This window comes from Vidua chalybeata, chromosome 1 (assembly GCF_026979565.1).
Source record: "Vidua chalybeata isolate OUT-0048 chromosome 1, bVidCha1 merged haplotype, whole genome shotgun sequence".
In the NCBI taxonomy this organism is placed as follows: domain Eukaryota; kingdom Metazoa; phylum Chordata; class Aves; order Passeriformes; family Viduidae; genus Vidua; species Vidua chalybeata.
In genome coordinates, this window is record NC_071530.1 from 55,210,441 (window position 1) to 55,231,305 (window position 20,865).

At 43.3% G+C, this 20,865-nt stretch overlaps 1 protein-coding gene across 3 annotated transcripts in view; it reads left to right on the forward strand.

The window, feature by feature from the left end:
* Nucleotides 1–1,247: 1,247 nt before the first annotated feature.
* The window catches only part of AMPH (amphiphysin), a 136,514-nt gene continuing 116,896 nt past the window's right edge, over nt 1,248–20,865 (forward strand). For all 3 annotated transcript variants that reach the window (XM_053935430.1, XM_053935413.1, XM_053935422.1), the window contains exon 1: nt 1,248–1,396. In XM_053935430.1, coding sequence (XP_053791405.1) covers nt 1,328–1,396 — 69 coding nt within the window. In that variant the 5' untranslated portion in view covers nt 1,248–1,327. The remainder of the gene's footprint in view (nt 1,397–20,865) is intronic.

The window sequence follows — 20,865 nt, forward strand, 5'->3', positions numbered from 1 at the left end:
TTGTGTGATTACTTTTTTCTTTCTAAATAATATTTACGTGAGAATTAGGTAAGTACCTACTCTTACTAAACATTACTACTGCTGCAGCTGGCATGTTAAATCAACTTCTTTTTTGAAGTACAGGAAGATGTGTCAGGCACATGTGGGACTGGACAGATGTCAGAAATACATAGTCTCAGGAAACACAGCTGGACTTCCTAAATGTATGAGACATTTCCTTTTGGCAGGTAGAAGACGTTCTGATCTGTGTTTTGAAAAATCAATGAAAAGTATTGTGATAATAGGACAGTTCCCTTCCTGTATCCTAGAAGGATACAGGCTCAGGCTAAGAGAGTTGAGTTCCAGTATTTTGCTTCGTCTTGCTTTGCTATGTTTGCTGCTGGATTTCTACTGTCCATATCAGGGAACTCCACACTTGGCCAAACAACAGAAATAAATGCCAGGAGTGAATCTGGGGCTTGGTATCTCAGAAGGATGACTGACAGCCTTGAGTGACTGGTGCTGCATGATCCCTAGAAGATTTTGGGGGGCTTGAGTGTTAGGGGAGGACAGAGATTTTTGTTATGACTGCCCTTCAGTTTTGACTAGAAGTTGTAATTTCAGAAATAAGATCAAAAACACGAAACCAGCCTGGAACCAGTTTACTGCTGTTGGTTGCTACACTGAGACAGGAGTGAGAAATGGATGGGAGGAGGATGTCGAGAGCCAGGAGAATGGCAAGTCAAGTGTAGCACATTCAGCAGCACGGGCATGGTAACCCCAGAACAGCTGATGGCTGTGTCAGGAAGCCCAGTCCAGGCCGAGCTGGGGGGTGCAGGTCCCTCAACCGCAGCACCCATCTACTGCACATGATGCTGCAGCCACCAAACAAATGAAAAGTGTTAAAGGAGCTTGGACCTCGAGTGACTCTGACTTGGTGGAAACTTCTAAGGTAGTAAGTAGCTGCCTAAGGCTCTCCGGCTGTACAAGGAGGCTTGTGCCAGTAGTGGACGAAGCCATCAGCTGTGCTTCTAGAAATCACCATTCCCGTTATCTCTCTTGATGTGTTTTATTATCTAGAGGAATTGCCTCATCAGATGACAACGCTACCCGCCCTGCAGGGTCCCGACAGCCGCCTCCCCGGGGGCCGGGGACAGACGAAGGCGGGGGGCCCGCGGCTCACCTGAGGCGGCCACGCCTCTCCCTGCTGTGTCTTTAAAGCCCTCCTCCTCCTCTTCCTCCTCCTCCTCTCCATCCCTCCATTCCTGCCTCGCCGCTGCTGCTCATAGCTGCCGGGCTCTGCCTCGCCCGCCTTCTCTCCCCACTCTCCCAATCCCCGCCATCAGCCATGGCCGATATGAAGACCGGCATCTTCGCCAAAAACGTCCAGAAACGCCTCAACCGCGCTCAGGAGAAGGTGCGCTCCGGGCCGGGGGTACTGCTGGGAAGGGGCGGAGGGGGAAGAAGAGTGCGGCGGCGGTGCCCAGGGTGCGCGAAAGGATGCGGCTCTGCTCGCCCTCAGCGCCCGCCGCTGCAGCTTCCCCTTTCCTTGCTCGCGAGGGCGCTGGGCAGGGGCCGGGGCCGCCGGCGTTTTTACATAACTGATCCATTTCACCGCACCCGCGCTGCCCCTGCCCCCCGCCGGCCGCTCGCTCCCCGCGGGGACGCGGCGCTGCGGGCGCTGCCGGCGGCACCTGCCGCAGGCCCCAAGCGGCCTCTGCTCCCTCGCCCTTGAGGTGGCACGGGGCTGCCCGCGGGGGTGGCACCGCTCCGCACCCAGCGTGGTCGCACTGCTGCCCCGGCCCGCAGCAGTTCGCCTCGCCTCGCCTCACCGCCCGCCGCCAGCCCTCCTAAGAGGATTGTCTTTCCTTTAATATCCGCGCCGGCTCATCTCCGGCTGCGGCGATCCGCCTTGCTGCAGCCGCGGCGTGACAGACACCGCTGCGTGTCAAGACAGTAGCCCGCGCTTTCTTCAGCGGCTGCTGCGGTTTTGGGGAGCTTTTTGGGATGTCATGAGGCTGGTCGAAATGTTCTGCAGCTCACAGCTTGTGCTGCTTAGGAAAGTCGGTACCGATTCTAGCGTTATCGTAGCCTGGAACGGGCGAAGTGGGGGAGAATTTGCAGGAGTTCCTTACCAAAGATTAGGGCGTTATGGGCCGCTGTTTATTTTGTTTATCTTCATTAATGAAAGCTGATAGGTATAAATGTTCCACACAAATAGCTCCTGTGTAGCTGTTGGATGTCTCAAAACAGGATCATAGATACAGATATTAGGCCCAACAGAAAAGCATTTGTGTATGACTGTATGTAGCAGCTGTGTCTGCTGTTAGTACAGTTTGCAGTAAAGCTGTTGCCAGCATGAATTTTGCAGACATAGTTGTCACTGCGTGTTGCAAGTCATCTCTTTTGAGGGTTAATAAAATCTTTATACCCCTTTAGCATATATCCTGTATTGTTATGCAGTTTAGGGAATAGGGCTTTTGCAAACTAAGAAAGATTATTTTGTGAGCGTATTTCATACACTTCACTGCCTGTAAATCTGCACTTTCTTTTTGGCCACACATTGAATTCTGTGAAGCTCCAGTGGCAGAAAAGAAATGCAACAATTAATATGTCTTATACATAATTGCATTATTATTTACGAATCTAATAGTTAAGGCTGTCACAGACTAGTGATTAATTTTCCCTTTCAAATACTACTGTCTAGCTCACCAGGTTATAAAGTACTAGACTTCAACACCAAAGTCATGATGCATTTCCATTCTTGCAGGTGTGGACTGCAACTGTTTTCAGGTAAAACATGTAAATCCTCTTTAATAGCTTGAAGAGATCTGATGACTTTATGGTGTGAGTTGACTTGAGTTCACAGTTGGAGTCAAAGCCTAAAAATACTGTTTGTTTCCTTGTGTCTTTGTCACTATGGTTATGATTAACCATCTGGAAAAGCACTGGTGCAAGTCGTAATCACATGTACTGCTTCAACCTGTGTCTGTTCCAATGTGGGGGTGCTCCTCACAGAAATGTGTGGGCATACTAGAGGGAACACCTTAATGTACATACCTGAGATACCCCATACTTCTCAAATACTGTTCATGCACCAGCCCCAGGGCAGATGCCTTGAGTCTCTTGGGTGCAAATCAAAGATGCTGTTGGGTTCTGAAGATGGTCTGCTCTACCCCCACTTTGGTGATCAATCATGGTAACAGGGGAAATTTGTCTGGTTTGATTTTTGTGTAGCAGTCAGGTATTTGGCAATTTTGGCTTCCGTATAGTATCTGTAGTGGTAATTTCTTATGTCAATGGTCTAAAAGTTGCTTATTTACAGGGTTACTTACAAGATGTTAGTGGTCTTACACAGTCATAGTACCAGTGGTACATGTATGCTATACATGTAGCTCTGTATACTTGCGTCCTCCTTCCTGGCCCATGTGTTGTTATTGCATGAGCTATGCATGTGTACTCTTTCATGTCTACATTTCTAGTTAGCTTTGAGTTCGTGTATGTCTATACAACATAAAATCCTTCATTATTTTTGCTGAAACTTTACTAAAAAAAAAAAAAAAAAAAAAAGTACAAAATAGGCCCCAAATGGGAATGATTGAGTTTTCTTTGTTTTCGGTACTTGATAAAAACAAGTAAATTTTGTCTAGGAGTTGAAAATTTATTATTTGTTTGTTTCTTGATAGTATGACTGGGATGGCATTGTGACAGGTGTGTAATATCACACTGGCTTAAAGAGATTTTAAATAAATTAAGTTGTTTTTATCTTGATGCTTATATTGGATTTGTGCACCTTCAGTTTACTGAATGTGTTCTTATAGATCATGTTTTTAAAAATCATTTTTGCATTGCTTTCTATTATTTGTTGATGCAACATATGTATTAAAAACATGGAGAGGCTCTAAAACATAGACCTTCATTTTGGATTTCAGTAAAGCTTTTGATATTGTCTCTCACAGGATCCTGCTGGATAAAATTGTCCAGCCCACAGCTGGATAAACGCATTGTGCAGTGGGTGAGCAACTGTCCCACAGCTTGCTATCAAAGGGTTACAGTCAGTGGGGTGGCAGACTGGTGAGTTGTCACTAGTGGGGTTCCTCATGGCTCCATCCTCATCCCAGCAGTCTTCAACATCTTCACAAATTACTTGGATGCAGGACTGTAAGGGATACTAAGCAAGTCTGCAGATGATAGAAAACTGGGAGGAGCTGTTGACTCCCTTGAAGGCAGAGAGGCCCTGAAGAGAGAACTTGACAAGTCAAAGGGCTTGGCAATCACCAACCATATGAAGTTCAGCAAGATAAAGTGCCAGATTCTGCACCTGGGATGGGACAACCCTGGATGTATGGACAGACTGGGGAACAAGAAGCTGGAAAGCAGCCCAGAGGAAAGGGACCTGGGAGTCCTGGTCGACAGGAAGTTGAATGTGAGTCAGCAGTGCTCTGGCAGCCAGGAGAGCCAAGTGTGTCCTGGGTACATCAGGCTCAGCATCACCAGACAAGCAAGGGAGGGGATTGTCCCCTCCGCTCTGCACTGCTGCAGCCTCACCTTGAGTCTTGTGTGCAGTTTTGGGTGTCACAATATAAGATATTAAACTATTAGAGTGCACCCTAAAAGAGAGTTAACAAAGGTCATGAAGGGCCTTGAGGGGAAGCTTCAAGTATGAGGAGTGGCTAAGGTCACTTGGTCTCTTCAGCTTGAAGAAGAGGAGACTTAGGTTAGATCTTATAGTAGTCTACAACTTAATCATGAGTGGGAGAAGGGCAGACACTGACCTTTTCTCTTGTGGTGACCAGTGACAGGACCTGACAGAATGGTCTGAAGTTGCATCAGGGGAGGTGTAGATTGGATATTAGAAAAGGGTTCTTCCCCATACCATGGTGGTTGGGCACTGGAGCAGGCTCCCCAGGGAAATAGTCACAGCACCAAGCCTAACAAATTCAAGAAGTGTTTAGACAATGCTCTTGGGCACATGGTGTGGTTCTTGGGGATGGTCCTGTGCAGACCTGAGAGTTGGACTCAATCCTTGTGGGTCTCTTTGAACTCAGTTTATTCTGTGATTCTCTGATTCATTTATGTAAACTATTTTTCTAATAATGCCACCATTATCTTCAGTTCCTTGCTGTCTAGGAGAAATTTTACTTGTGCAGTAGTTTGTGTCTCTAGTCACTATTTATATGACAAAAGCTAAATAACTACAAAATCTCATATTGGGCAGATCTCGGTCTTGCATTAGAAGTGTTAATCTGAGAGTTATATAGAAATAATAATTGGCCACTCTATTTTTCACATCATCCAGGTGACGGTGCTTTATGTGGTAGCATATGTGCCCTGGCACCCTGATTTTGAATCAATGAGTGTACCACCTATTAAAATCCTCTGGTCATCACATTTCTTCAATTACTTTTGCCCCAAAATGCAAGAAGTGTGGACATGCTGAGCTTGCAGCATCTGTTAAAATCTGACAAAAGTCAGCTGAACAAACTGGATTAAAGTTTTAAAAGGACCAGATTGATTTAGGAGACTACATCCCAGCCATAAAAATTAATGACATGCCAATGTGTTTAAAATGAAACCAAAATAGATGTTTTGGTAACCAAGGCTGCCTGAGCCAATTCTAAGGACAAGGTTACTTGAATGAAAAAGGCTGAATTTGTATCCCCAGGTTTCTCTGGAAAATTCCATTTAAGCTGATAACCCAGTGTGTAACACTAGTTATCTCCTTGTCCTCTCTTCTATAACCCTGTGCTGGTTTGAAAGCAAACCAGTGGGAGATCCCAAGTCAGAACTGCAATTTAATAGAAAAATTAAAAGAAAATTCAGTAGTACAAAAACACTAAAGTGATTTATTAAAGAAATATGGATATTGATCTAGCACTGATATCCAACTGTGATGGACAAAAACTCTCTAACAGTTTAAAGTTAGAAAGTGTATGTTAATTGCGACGCCCGGCAGCGTGTGGGATAGCTCCCAAATACACACCGCACCTTTCAAATGATTACAGAGTCCTTTTATCCACACAAGAATTGAATACCCAAAATACAAATACATATTCATAATTTAGTACATCCCATTCCTCACTTCGTATGCTAATAATTTCAAAAGCTATTAAGCATGTGTAGTTTGTTCCTTGAAATGGGTCGGTGGTCCCTTTCATGGGGAGGGGTCCCAAAATGAGGAAGTAAATGAAGTCTTCCTCATTCTGACCTTTCTACCTTTTCAATGCAAATATGACAAATGAACCTTGGTAGAACTCCCATTCCTTGTCTTCAATTGGTTTCAGAACAGAGGAGGCCCACAATTGTCTTATGTTCCTAAAAGCTATTTGTCAGTTTCTATATTCTTTATTATAAACCCAGCTAACTAAACATTGTGTTGACAAGCAATCAATTTTTAGTTAACTACTAACTCTGAACTTCATTGAGGCCTACTTACAGAGCCATATTATTTTAATTAACTCTAGTAAGGCTTATCTCTAACTAAAATCTTAGCTCCTCTAAAATCTCTGAATCCCTTAAAGTTTATGTTTCAATAGAGTCAGTATAGAACCTGACACCCGGTCAGTCAGGGGGGTGGTAGTAGTCTCATTAAATGGTGGCTGCAGTCCTCCTGGAGTGACAGATGTGGTTCTGTTGAAGCAGTGATCATGTAGAAGGGTGTAGTTTTCCTCTGAAAGTCCAGTGGTAGTGTAGATAGATCTGGTCTTCCTCTGGGAATCCAGTGGGAGAAGGCTGACTGTGGTGTTCGATATCTCAGATTTTATCCAGGTAGGATTGTTCCTCTCCGTGGGTGGAGCATCTCATAATGTGATGATGTAATTTTATCAGTCATACAGTGAGGTTCAATGGCCCGTTAAGAGAAGATATCCCCCTGGAGGAAGGATGGGTCATGGAAGAAATAAAGAACACTGCCCCACCTGGTTTTAACAGATGGTAATAGAATACATGCTTTTGGTTACATCTTGCACTGCAACCTAAGATAAACCCAGCCACTCTAATTGAATAGCATAGAACAGCTGGAAGAGACCTACAATGATCATCGTGTCCCACTGCCTGACCATTTCCAGGCTGACCAAAGTTAAAGCAGGGCTTTAAGGGCACTGTCCAAATGCCTCTTCAACACTGAGAGGCATGGCTGGGGGAGCCATCAACCACCTCTCTAGGAAACCTATTCCATGTTTCGGCCACCCTCAGAGTCATGAAATGTTTCCTCACGTCAAGTCTGAACTTCCCCCGATGGGCACAACTTGGAGCCATTCCCCACGTGTCATGGCACAGGGAGAGAAAGAAGAGCTCAGCACCTCCCTCACCGCTTCCCTCCTCAGGAAGCTGTAGGGAGCAGTGAGGTCACCCCTTCAGCCTCCTCCTCTCCAAACCAGACAAGCCCAGTGCCCTCAGCGCACCCCAGAGCACATTCCTGCCAGCCCCTTCCCCTGTTTTGGTGCATTTCTTGGGACATGTTCAAGGACCTTCACATCCTTTTTAAATGGTGGGGCCCAGAACTGCACACAGTACTTGAGGTGAGGCTGCACCAGTGCTGAATTCAGTGGGATAATCACCTCTCTCGGCTGGCTGGTGATGCTGTGTTTGATGCACCCCAGGATGAGATTTGCCCCCTTGGCTGCCAGGGCACACACACTGCTGATCCCATTGAGCTTCCTGCCAACTAGCACTCCCAAACCCCTTTCTGCAGGGCTGCTCTCCAGCTGCTCCTCTCCCAGTTCAGACTTGTGTCTGAGATTACTCCATCCAGGTGCAGAATCTGGCATTTGGTTGGTCTTGTTCAGTTTCATGCTGTTGGTGATCGCCCAATGCTCCAATCTGTCCAGATCCCTCTGCAAGGCAAAGCCTCTTATCCCATGGGAGAATCAGTAGCACTTCCCAGTTTGGTATCATCACCTAACTATCTGCACATTCAACTGCAGCCACCAGATCACTGATAAAGAGACTGAACAGAGCTGCCTCTAGACCTGAGCCCTGAGGAACACCACTGATAACTGGACGCCAGCCAGATGTCTTGTTTGCTGCAATAATTTGAGCCCTGCTCTTCAACCAGTTCTTCACCTAGTGCACTGCATACCTGTTCATCCCACTGTTGGAAAACTTATCTGGATGGAGGCTTTGAGAGACCGTATCAAAAGCCTTTCTAAACCCCATTAAAACTGGGGGTTTAAATCCAGTGTCTTCACTTCATCCAGGCAGGTGACCTTATTGTAGAAGGTTATTAAATTAAACACGACTTTCCCTTTTTGAACCCATGTTGTCTGTGTCTGATGACTCTATCTGATTTTTCAAATGTCTTTTAATAAAACCCAGTGTGATTTTTTCCATATTTTTTTTTCAGGTACTTAGGTTAGATTAACATGTCTGTACTTTCCTTGGTCTTCTCTCTTGCCTTTCTTGGAAACTAGTGTAACCTGGGCTAATTTTTAGTTGGTGGGGCCTTCTAAGACCTTTTGTAGATGGTTGAGAGTGGTCGTGTTGTAATGTCTGCTACAGTTACACACAGTACTCTGGGGTGAATCCCATCAGCCCAATGGACTTATTAATATTCAGCTGGTAACAATTGGTCCCTTTCAATGTCCATAAATGGAAAGTTGGTGTTCCTGCAGTCATTGTCCTCTGAGAATTGGACAACCCAAGGCAGCAACATGGATATTAGTTCCATCACAGAGAGGAGACAGCTCTTATGGGTGGCCTTTGTCCAAAGAATGCTGAGTGGAGGAGTGATGGCTGGTCTGTGACAGGCAAGGCTGTGCATAGGTGACATCCTCATGTCACAGTGTCATCACCCTGCAATGCAGCAGTGCCTTGGAGGGGCAGGATAAAAGGGAGCATCTTCCCATGTCCCACTGTCAAAGCTGGCCTGGAGCCAGCCCACAGACATCCAAAAGGAAGTCCTTGAGGAGACAGTGGAATTACTTGGAGGAGGCTAGGGGCAGAAAATTGGAGGCAAGGCCAGCTGCCAGTGGCACTCACCCTTTGGGGAACAGATGCAGGCCCTTCAGAGGAGAAGAACCACCAAGCCCTGTAGGTGCTTGAAGCTGTCTGGCCTTTTCAGCTGGATAGCACTTGTAAGTTAAAGTGAACACCTTCTTGAGGAGCACTGCACAGCTCTGTCCTCAACCCCTGGTGTAGCCAGGGGCAGCTGCTGTAAAAACTGGGATGTAGAGAGGTTGTCAGGGGTCCTAGGGCTCTGTAACATCCACTAGTGCCCTGCTAGGATTCTTGACCCTCAGGTTGATCAGGCTGAGGACATTTGGCCATTCTTGGAAGCCCCGAGATGGCTCCAGGTTGAGGGAGAATAGGGCTTAGGCATATCCTGGAGGGCATGACCAGATTGTGGGATGAGGAGTGAGGCCTTGCTCACATGCTTAGGGAATAGCTGATTACCAGCAATGGCATCAGGAGGGAATTTTCACTTGGGTCAGATTGGCACTGGTTCATGGGGGAAGGAGGAAGAGATGGGGTTGCATTCTTCTGCAGCACTGAGCATGACCACTGTTCAGCGCTCCTTCAATCCCTTTTGGCTGGGTTGCTGCCTGCTGCTCATGCCCCATGAAGATGGCCCTGCAGCTGTGGGCAAGAAGCTTTCCAGGCTCCCAGGGTGGGCTCCAAGGGTGGCCTGGGGGTTGCTTCTTGTCCTCCTGTAGCACTGGGCACAGCCCCCTGTCAGGGTTTCTCTGGGCCCTGCGACTCCATTCTTGCCTGCTGCCCTCACAACTCCATGGCACCACTTGTGCCCTGGCTCTCTTGCTCATTGCAAACTTGCAGTGGGGCTGACCTCTGCTCTTCCCTTGTCTTCACTTTCTGAGGGCTTCTTGCTTGTTCAAAACAGCATGTGCTTGGAAGGGTTCCAGGCTTGCTTCCCCATCCAGACGTGACACTTTTCAGTTTTCCTGCCTGCGACACAAGCACAGGGCAGGCATGAGAGTGCTTTTCATGCATCCCTGCCCTGGCTGGGAAGGACAGCAATGAAGCAAGTTTTGGAAGGCAAGATTGTGCCCATCATTGATATGTGTCATACTTTGGAAAATACCTCATGGTACCACACATCTTTTCTTCTGACCTATATGCCTGCTGCTGCTTTCTGTAGCTCTGTCATTTGCCTTTTCCAGATTAGAAAGGATGTCTTTTCAAGTAAGAAATGCATCATCCTGCTCCTGGCTACACATACATGTTGTGTTAGTGCTTGTGAGAATCAGCTCTGAAACAGATGGAGAAAAATAAAAAATGAAATAATATCCTGCTTCCAGTTACAACCTGTGTGTTATGTGTCCTCAAATGTGTTTTTTGGACCTCAAAACTCCCTGATGTGTCAGACAAATAACAGTCTCACCATCATGTGACTCAAGGTGAGTGCAGGACAGAGCAATTAGGCCCTATTAAACGCAAAGCTCTGCATGACAAGGTCTGACCCAGGTCTGAGGGCTCCACACCAGAGCAGCTCTGCAGTGCAGGTCCCAGGCCCACCCAGGAGACAGGGGCAGAGATGGGCACACCCACAGCAGGGCTCAGGCAGGGACAGAGGTCCCAGGCAGAGGTGAGACACATCCCCTGGGCTCTTGGCCCAGGGTGGTGGAGCTGGGGGGCCCAGGGGAGGCCAGTCCCAGCCACTGAGGCCTGTGAGCACCACCAGGACCCTGTCAGGACTAAACTTCAGTTGGACACTTTGGAGACGGAGTATTGGGCCAGATGAACCTTCCCTGTGAGGGAATGCTGCTGTCCTCAGGCTCTTGTGTTTCAGCATGTTTTTGCAAGGGAAACAGCTCAGACAATTCTAAAAAGGAATACAAAGTGAGGAATACTCCACCAGAAGATCAACAGGTATTGCTCAGCTCTTAAGACGTTTGCAACCATTTAGATAAGAAGCACATCCTGCACCAGACTGAAGGATTGATCTTTGAGCCTCGCTGGTGTAAGTGATGTGGTGGTTTGCCATCCTGTGAAAACCTGTCTCAGTTGAACACCGATGAGTTTTAAAAAAACACATGACACTTGCTTTTTTTGCAAATTTGTGCAGATGGTCCCTTTATCTTGAGATGATCTACAGCCCTGACCCCTCTCAGAAGATACACACCTCCTTCCCACAAGGTGACAGAGCCAGGGCCTAGGCTGGGAGATGGTTATGGGTATTCAGTGCCTTCTGCTAGTGCAGGGCTATGAAGAATTGTCTTCAGAGATTTCCCCAGTGTGTACTGGTAGGGAAAGGAGCAGGTAGGAGAAGATAGATTTGAGTAGAATAAAGTAGTTCAATTTAAACAGACCTACAATAATCATCCAGTCCCACTACCTGACCACTTCAGGGCTGATCAAAAGTGAAAGCACGGCTTTAAGAGCACTGGCCAAATGCCTTTTCAACACTCATAGAATGGGTTCATTGACCACCTCTCCAAGAGGTCTCTTCCAGGGTTTGACACCCTTTCATAATAAACCCAGCTGGTGTTGTCACAACATTTCCGAAATTTGGTTTCAAGAAAGTTTGTTTGTGGGCATTTCTGTGTAGCTTTTGAAAATCAAGCTAATATGTTTTTGATGTTTAACTTCTAAGTCAGTAATATATGTGGTTTCATCTGAAACTTAAACTATTTTGTGGTTCTGTACAAGTTCTGTTCTGTAGCTAATAATGTCTGCTCTGAGGCAGGAGACAAGTATGTGGAAGAATATAATTGTGAAAGGTGTGTTACATCTATTATAGCTGTGCTGACCTGCTTGCAGTGTGATGACATGGTTCTAGGACCTCAGGTTCATAACAGCAAACTACTGTCTAATGATTTAAAATGTTGGCCACATAGATATTATAAAATTTATTATAATATTATAAATGAAGTCATTATAGTATATAGGCCTCGACATTTGAGGCCCTGCTGGCACAAGCATACACAATGATGAGGCAACTCCACCTCTGAAGAGCTAATTCTTTCTGAGTTTATAAACAAAACCAATAACAAGTCAATAATTTCTCATGTGGATAGTATGGTCTAAACTGTGCAGATTATATTTTTCTGTCTTCAGGTTCAGGTATTCCCCAAAGGGTGAGAAAGCAGTAGATGAGGGTAGGAAATGAGAATACAAGTTGCTTTTCACCTCAGAGGCCCAAGTTTTATGCACTGGCTAGGAGGAACAGTGAAGAAAACTGCCCAGCATCTGTCATAGCAGGATATTTCAGTGGAGATAAATGGCAGAGAAAAGCAGGCTAGGTATAAGGTGGGGGTGAACATGGAGGGGGGAGCAGCATGCCTGTGCTCAGCTTTCCTGCAACACACCTGGGGGCAACACACCAGGGCTGTGGGGAGCCTCTCTAAATGGCTTGTCAAGCCAGTGTGGGATGATGGACAGTATACTGACCCTGAGAGAAAACAAAAATAAAGGGTGAAAAATACCCTTTAACACATTTTTTACAATTGCCTATATGAATAGGATTGTAGCTCCCTGAACTCACCTGAAGATGGCAGGGGGATTTTTCACTTGCCTAAAATATACGCAGGGGGATTCACCCCCAACCAAACCCTAATCAGGCAGCAGTCACTGCCTGCTATGCTAGTACTCTCTCTCACTCGCCTCAGGGACTCCAGTGTGTGGGGAAGAGTAGAAGAAGGTGGCTGTGCTGCTTCAGTACAGAGGGTATTTTTTCTGCAGAGCAGTTGTTTGGTTTACTTCATTGAGCTCTGCAGCAAACTCAGCTGCTAGGAGCCTCCAATCCAAAGTGTTTCAAGTGCTGGGTCACTCTTCCCTAAATGTTCTGTGGCATCAGCATCATTGCTGTGTGACACTGAATCTTTGCTGTTCTTGAATACAAAATCATTTTAGTCAGTAGTTGTCAGAATGATAAACCAATGACCAACTCGGGAAAGCAATTGTGTTGTGTTTGGTCATATTGAGTCTCTGCTAATTGGAGTTTATTAATCTGTTTAAGAGGGCATGGTAAAACCTGGGCTGCTATAAAGACACATGGAACACATTTCTGTTGTGCTATGAGAAAGCTAAGCAGGAAATACCCTGTTCCTCTTCCTGGTGGCTCTGCCTGTCTTTCTGTTGTCTCAATAATTATTCTTCATTATTTGTAGGACATTAGCACGTGTGAGATTCTGCAGAATTGGGGACAAAACTCATTACAAATGTATAATGGTGTGGACAAGCACTTAGTTGGTCAAATTCTGTATAGACAATTTCTCAGAATGTTGATAGGGTAGTGGGAATGCTCAGAGGCCTTTCAGTGGGCAGGGTCACAAAAAAATCAGGGACTGTACCAGCCTTCAAGGCTCTGGACTCAAACTCCCAGTGCCCTGCTACTACTACTTATTGTTGTGCCTTCTTTTTCTTACCACTTCTTTTCTGACAAAAAGTTCCTACTTACCCTCAGATAAGATCCTCTGCTTTCTTCTCCCTGTTTCTGTAGCAGATTAATTCCTTTGATGCTCCCTTGAAGTCTCAGCTTCCTCACTTTCTAACCCCACTTCTTTGTACCCACAATATTGCTAAATCTGTGGTTTGTACTGATACACAGGCCAATGCTACAGTCTATGAACTGCAGTCTGTCCTCTTTATCTATGATGTGAAAGAGGAGAATATGTACACATGAGCCTGCACATGCTTGAAAGACACTGACTATCCTGCTTTTCCCAGGATAAATTGAAGATCATGCTAGGAGTTAGGCTGATGTTTTATTTTTAAGGAAGTAGAGGTTTGAGAAAATAAAAGTTGCTAAAGAACACAGATAATCTGAATTTTCTTTCTAGACTGTGATCATTAGTAAGCATTTAGTTGTGTCTTTACAGAAGTATAGGGGGTTAGCAGTATGTAGCAGAGGTAAGTGGTGGTCTGTAATGCCATGAGAACAGTTATTTATACTGATGATTCATGCTTTATGGCTCACCAAAGCCCAGTTAAAAGACCCACATGTACAAGGGTTAATACATATTTAGCATGAAGTGGAAGGAGATGAAACACTGCATACAGAGAAGAAGCTTGATTATATGTAGGCAGTCTATTTCCTGTGGAGAATAATCAGTCTTTGAGATCTGACAAATGACCCTGATTTTTCACATAAAATGCATGTATTAGTTTTTAGATTCAGGAAAAGGTTTAAGGACTTTTTTGCATGTAGGACATGCAGAGGAATAAATTAAAATATTATATTCCTTTTAAACCTGCACAGATCTGTGTGTGGATGCTGTTGCTTATATCTAAACTAGGCTTCCTGTTGTTCAACTTGCTATTGTAACCTAAATCCATGTTCGTTTTTGAGGGTGTTATCTTTTCACACTGATAAAGCCACCCTCTGCATTTTGAATGAACCTTTTAAGTACAGAGGAGACACTGCTGAAGTGGATCTGAAGAGTATGAAATATTTTTTTCAAAATAATATTGCCAGTAATTTTAACTATAGAACACATTTTAGTCCTATAAAAATCATAAGGAGTGGTTAATGAGGGTCATCAGAAGGAAAGTAATTTAATTGATTGCCTCATGTTTTTCAAATCTGTACTAACAAAATTCTTATCACAGGGAAGACAGAAGCTGTGGATGAAAGGCAGAACACAGAGGAAAACAAAAGTTCATAGGTATACTGAGGCCTGAAGAGAGGCGCAAGAGCATGGCTCAGTCTAGAGGCAGATTGGTCTGGGGCAGGCTTATGGCAGGTGTTCCCATGGTTCATCTTGCTCAGGAGAGAAACTCATCAGGAGAAAAGTGCACAGTAGTAACTGAATACAGGCCTTTGTCTGCTGGTTGACTGCTGCTACCACAGCATGGTCATTGCAGGACACATTCAGGAAATGGTAAAACAGTGGATTCATATTATGTGAAGCAGTGAGTGGAAAACAAGCACAACAGAATAAGGTTAATGTCCATGGTTAGCTGAAGGCCAAAATCAAGCAGTGCTTTTGAAGATCCAATATGAATTGGAAATATGGAATTTGGTTTTAAGGAAATGTGGAAATCTAACAGTGCAAGGAAATTTCTTTGATTTAAAAAAAATAGCACAGACCTCCTTATCAATACTAATCAACCTCCTAATCAATACTCAGCCTCCAAACGTTGTAGGCTATGAAAAAATACTGAATGTTCATTTTGTTTTACTTGTCTCCTGTTGTGCGTGAGAGGAGGGACAGATGGTGCTGCTGGAACGGAACAGGGCTCTATTCTCTTAGGGTCTGCAGGGCTGAGGAAGGTCCTCCCTGTGTGTGGGGAAGGCTGGGAATAAAGTGACAGCACCTCACACAGGCAGTGCTGAGTATCTGGAGAAAAACTAAAAGACAGGGAAGGTGAAATGGAGAGCCAAGTGGCTGAGTAATTAAGACAGTAATTAGACAGGCACTCTGAAAACTGCAAATATGCAAGCTGAAGGAGCCTGCAAGTGGGTTACATTCATAAGCTTTGTTTTTATCAGGAGCTCCAGCTGAGTTCACAGGAATTTCACCCAACTTGTAGCCTTAGGGTTAAGCCCAGCAGTGCTGTCACTCCAGATTCAGTAAAGTCAAGGTGCTGTTTATATCCCAGTGCTTTTCAGCTTACTCCTGCTCCCTATTCTTGTACTAAAAAAAAAAAATGCCTCATATGAGATTTCTGCTTCTAGGGTCTGAAAAGCCTGTTTCAGAGAAGACGAACTTCACTGATATTTTGCAGAGCTGAACTGGGTTTTATTCTTAACACCACCCTGGCATCATGTTTTCCTGTAGTATCAATCCAAGAACATAGTTTTTGTAAGCATAGTGCCACCATCTCTTATGCAAAGTTTCATATTAGGGTAAAAATAAACAGCAATTCAGAAGCTGGCTGAGAATCTACATTGATTTGACAGCCAAGCTGAGAAGCAAATCAGGAAGAAATTCAGGCAACCCTTAGATGGCAAACACACACATGCCATTTGAATGGCATCTTAACTCCTAAACAAGTCACTCCACCAAAAGTAACGACTTAGCACTTTCTGAAGGAAGATGGAGAGGAACAAGCTCCATTAAATATGGTTCAGATATGGACTGAAAAATATTTTGGGTCGAGAACACATGTTTCTAGACTGCAGGACAAATGCAAACTTGTGTACAGTGTGTTTTTCTCAGCATTTCAACTCGGATCATGCTGAGAAAAGGTTTCTATAGGGAGGGCTGTTTTCTGTAGGCAGTGTTTATCTGGAAAAGAAATTTAAAAAGTATACCCCATGAAAAATTTTATTTTAAAAGAGGCACTGTGCAGTATTGAGATTGCTAAGTCACTTCTCTGAAGGCTCTGTTTTTGTGAGCAATAAATATTTTTTTTCCCCTCTAGTATCCCATTTCCAGTTGGTCTCAAAGTACTTACACCAATATTGTTTTGCTAATGCCCATCAGTAGCCCATCCTACCAAAGGCTTACCTTGAAGTATGTGATTAATACTGGTGTTGGATTGCTCAGTAACATCTGTTATCAGAAGTGTTAGTGGGATTCAAAGTAGTCATATCAACCTGACTCAGGCTTTTCCCTCCTCTGACTCAAAGAAGAGTATTTTTTACACTCTTTTATACAGAAAGATTCCTTACTTGCATATAATCAGTCACCAATCCAGCAAATTTTCTTACATATTAATGCATCTTGGAATTTTTTGCACATTGAATGTCTCTAAAAAGGAAGGCAGTTTGAAGTCAGTCTCAAATGCCAAGCACTTGCTATTCCTCCTCTCTCACTCTGAAGCACAGGGTATTTTCAGTTTTTCAGAGGAGGTGTTATCATTGCATGTTGAATGAAAAAAGCCAAGACCACCTCTGGTGGATTGTGATGGAGCTCTGTCTTTTTTTTGTTAAGTCTTGTGAAAAAAAGTGAAAATAGCAAAGGGTTGGAGAAAGGCTTTCTAAAAGTGTCACAAACTCATTTCCACTGGTATAGCTAAAGCTGATTTAGATGTAGACATATCAACAGGTTATGTCTACATCTAAATGAGCTTTAGCTATACCAGTAGTGAACAGGATGTTTCCAATCACACCAAAATTACTTGCTGTACTAGCAATAGAAGTGTTAGAATAACTTTCGTCCAAGGTTTTTAGCTCTAGGACTTGCAACAGAGCTCAGTTCTCACTGCCTTTCTCATTTAAATTCAAGTTGTTGGTAAGTCAGTTCCTTACTCATGAACATGCCTTTCTGTGCTGCTGGCACCTATTCAATTGTGATTTGGAAAGTTTCCACATTATACCCTTCAGTTATCTAGAAATCATGACTCTGGGGAGATACTAAAGAGTACAGATTTAGGTTCCTCAGGGAAAGCGTGCTCTGTTGTCTGCATTTTATCTCCATCCAGTGTCTCCCCTAGTTAAACAGGGGTTCTTCAAGCCTTCATTTGGTAGAAGGCCCCATGAAGCATGGAAAGTGCCATGCCTGAGCAGATGTATATCTTTGTGCACTGCAGGAGAGTGGGTTACACTTGCGTTCACCAAGATCTGCACACTGAACACAGTTAGTCTGGTCCTTATCGTGTTAGCAAAGTAAGTTGTTTTCTTATCACTAACCTAATGCTTTTGCGCACAAAGACTTTAGGGCCAGTCTAGTTTGATGCACAACATTTCCTTCCTCAACAACACTGCTAACAGTTACAAATCAGGGACACGTAAAAGTCGTACACTTGATACTGACACGTTGTCAGACTATGCATCTGTTGAAGTGAAAGAGAGGAGTCACTGGAATCATTGGGAAACTAACCGAACACTGCTCTGCCAAGGGATGTTGGTTGCAATGGGAAGCTGTTAGACAAGCAATATATGGTTAAGATAAAAAGCCATTAGGTAAGTTCCCTGCTTTTACCACATTTGCTTGAAGTTCTTTCTGTCTTGGATGGGAAACACATAGACTTTTCTTTGTAGGTCATCCCACAACAAAATACAACTCCTATCTAAAGTTTTAGTAAAACATTTCACATCCTCTACAATGACCTTTTCCATATTACTAAGGTACTATGATAAAAAAAAAGTCTTTCACATAATTTTATACCAATATGGAGAGTAAGCACATTCATATTTAATATAAATTGAACCCAAACAGATGACTGGATAACTGTTTGATGCTATGAGAATTAAAGAACTCAGCCTTAAAGCAGTTATAATTTATTACACAATGAAGAACCTGTGTATGATACCCACAAGATACTACTGATACAGGACTAAAGTGACAGAAGAGTTAACAAGGGCCAGTGCCTCCATATGAGAATTTTATTTTTAGTGGGGCTACCTTTTTAAAATTAAAGTGTCTTAGTGTCTTTTCACATTCTAAAAAATAAGGAAGAGAGGACTGGTAGTTCAAATATGTATAAAATCAACACTGATATGTTTGACATAAAATATTTTATAGCTGTATTATAAAAAAAGACAAAATTGTTAAGATTTACAATTAGTGTGTCATATTTTTCAGAAGAGTATGTCTATTGTAGAATATCAAACCCAGTTACTCTTTATGTTATGTAAACCTGAGCTATACTAAAGAGCATCATAATTTCAAAACCTTCTTTCTTCTAAACCTAGATATGTGAGTATGTATTGTTGCTTGGTCCATAATATCTGCAGTAGCTAATTTTACCAGAGACATGAGAAAATGTCTGTACTCTCATCTGGGAATATGACTGGTCTTTTGGTCTCTGACAAACATAGGAGTGATAGAGCTCTTCCTTCTTCACCCCTCAAAAGAAAAGGCAGTGGTTGATTTGTATTTGATAAATCTGGGGCATGATCCTTCATTGATATGTGTGCTTGTGATTCATACTTATACTAAGAGGTATTTTACTCTGTCAGTGATGATGTGGAGATATATGGAACTATGCAGATTATTCCCATCTACATATAGCAGGAAGAAATGTGAAAAAAAACAGTGTCAACCAACTTTCCACTAAGGCTCTATTTATTCTATTTGCCTTTTTTAATGTTTTAAGTTGTTTCAATACAAAACCTTTTTATTTTTAAAGAATTCAGATCAGAGCCATGTATTAAGAAATATCAATTACATCCATCATAATATTTTAGGATTTATGCCTACTGAAAACTGTGATGAACTTGATATCAAATTGCTATAGTAGTAACATATTGCTTTTAAAGATCTGATTCTACTCATGCCAGTTTTATTTGTAGCAGGGTGAGGCTCTTCAGATTAAATATAATCCAGTCCATTGTGCTAACACAAGGTTTAATACTACATATACACTCTGTACTGGTTCTGCATAGGCCTGGATTTAAATTGTAGCTCATTGCATAGCTTTCTGAAAAACACACTTGTGAAAATCACATGTACAGGTGTAGTAGTGTGTATACATATATTCTGAGGCAAGAGGAATTTTTACTTTGAGGATGTAAGAAGATTATGGCATCTTAAACAGTTGTAAGCTGGGGTTTCTCATTGCTTTGAGAGAGTTTGCCTGGCTATGCCAGCAGCAAATCTCTTCTGGGACCATAAATTTCTTGGTTGACCTCCTCTGTTTCACCTACCCGTGGCCTAATTTGCTGATACTTTGAATTTTGTAGCTAATTATAACTCCTTCAGCAAATTTGAGTAAAGCCGCAAACTACTGCATCCACTTGAGGAGAGATGCCTGACACTGACTTGTGCCAATGTTTTGCAGGGGTTCACTTGTTCAAGCCTTTTTCTTGCTCCCCTTACAACAACCACCTTTGCACAAATACAGAAGGCTTAATAGATCCGTGTGGGGTTGTCTGTCACTGGTTTTAATCTCACTAATTTTTCCTTGCCTGTTTGTACCAATCATTAACTGAGAATGGCCATGCAGTTTGATTGTTCCCTTTCCTTCTAGTGCACATCAACACCTTATTTTATCTGTTCTACTTCCCTTGAGTCATGGCTGAATGTGTGCAATATGTAGGCTAGACCCAAACAGTTACCAGCATAAGAGACAGTCTTTCTTCCCTTCCTTTGCTTTTTTTTCAGAATAAATGTAAACTGTTTCTGTTTATTTGTTCAATTAAAAGCAATAGAAAACCCACAAAACATCCCAGCATTGTCACAAGATTCAATAAAGGACAGTGTACCAGGCTGTTTTTTTCATATTTGAGGGGAACGAAAGTAATGTTGGAATTTTTTAATTACAATTTTAATTTTTTTTTTATTACAAAATAAAATTACCTTACATGAGCTTTTTAAAAAAGATCAATTAGTTTCTCCTCCTTTCCTCTTGATGAGCATTTCTCAGTGCATTCCTCAATCACTGTACAGGCCCCATTCCAATTCCTGCTTCTTCCTCTTATTTTAATTTAGACAAACAAGTGATCCTTTATTTCATAACATATTAGTATGTAGAATAAAGTATGTTGGATGAGATCAGTGCATGGTGACTCATACACCTCCAACTCAGAGCAGGGACAATGTCAAAGCTTGGGTAGGTTGCTAATGGCTGTGTCCAGTTGTGTCTTCACTATCTCCAAGGTTGGAGGTTGCCCACCCTCTCTGAGGAGTCTGTTGCAACATTTCCCCATCTCATGGTGATTTGTCTTATCCTCTTATATCAGCTCAAAATTTCCTTTGTTGCAGCTTATGACTGTTGCTCTATCCCTATCTCTTGTAAGCCTCTGAGTAGGGCTTGGGTCGTTCTCTGTAATGGCTAGTAGGTATTTGAAAATAGAAAGCAAGTTTCCTTCCCTTATCTTTGTCTTTTCCTGGCTGAAGAAGCCCAGCTCCATTCCCATGCCCAGTGCTCTGCTCCAGCCTACTGAGCATTTCAGTGGTCTTCTGCTGTCTTCCTTCTAGTTTTCCCATGTCTTTCTTTCACTGGGTAACCCAGAAGTGGAAGCAACAATACTCTCAGTGCAAGCTCATGAACTCCAAACAGTAAAGGGGAACTGTTGCCATTGACCCATGTCTATACTGTAGTTCTGAGTTTTGTCCTTGCAAGGGAGCACATGATTTTCAGGGCATGATCCTCAGC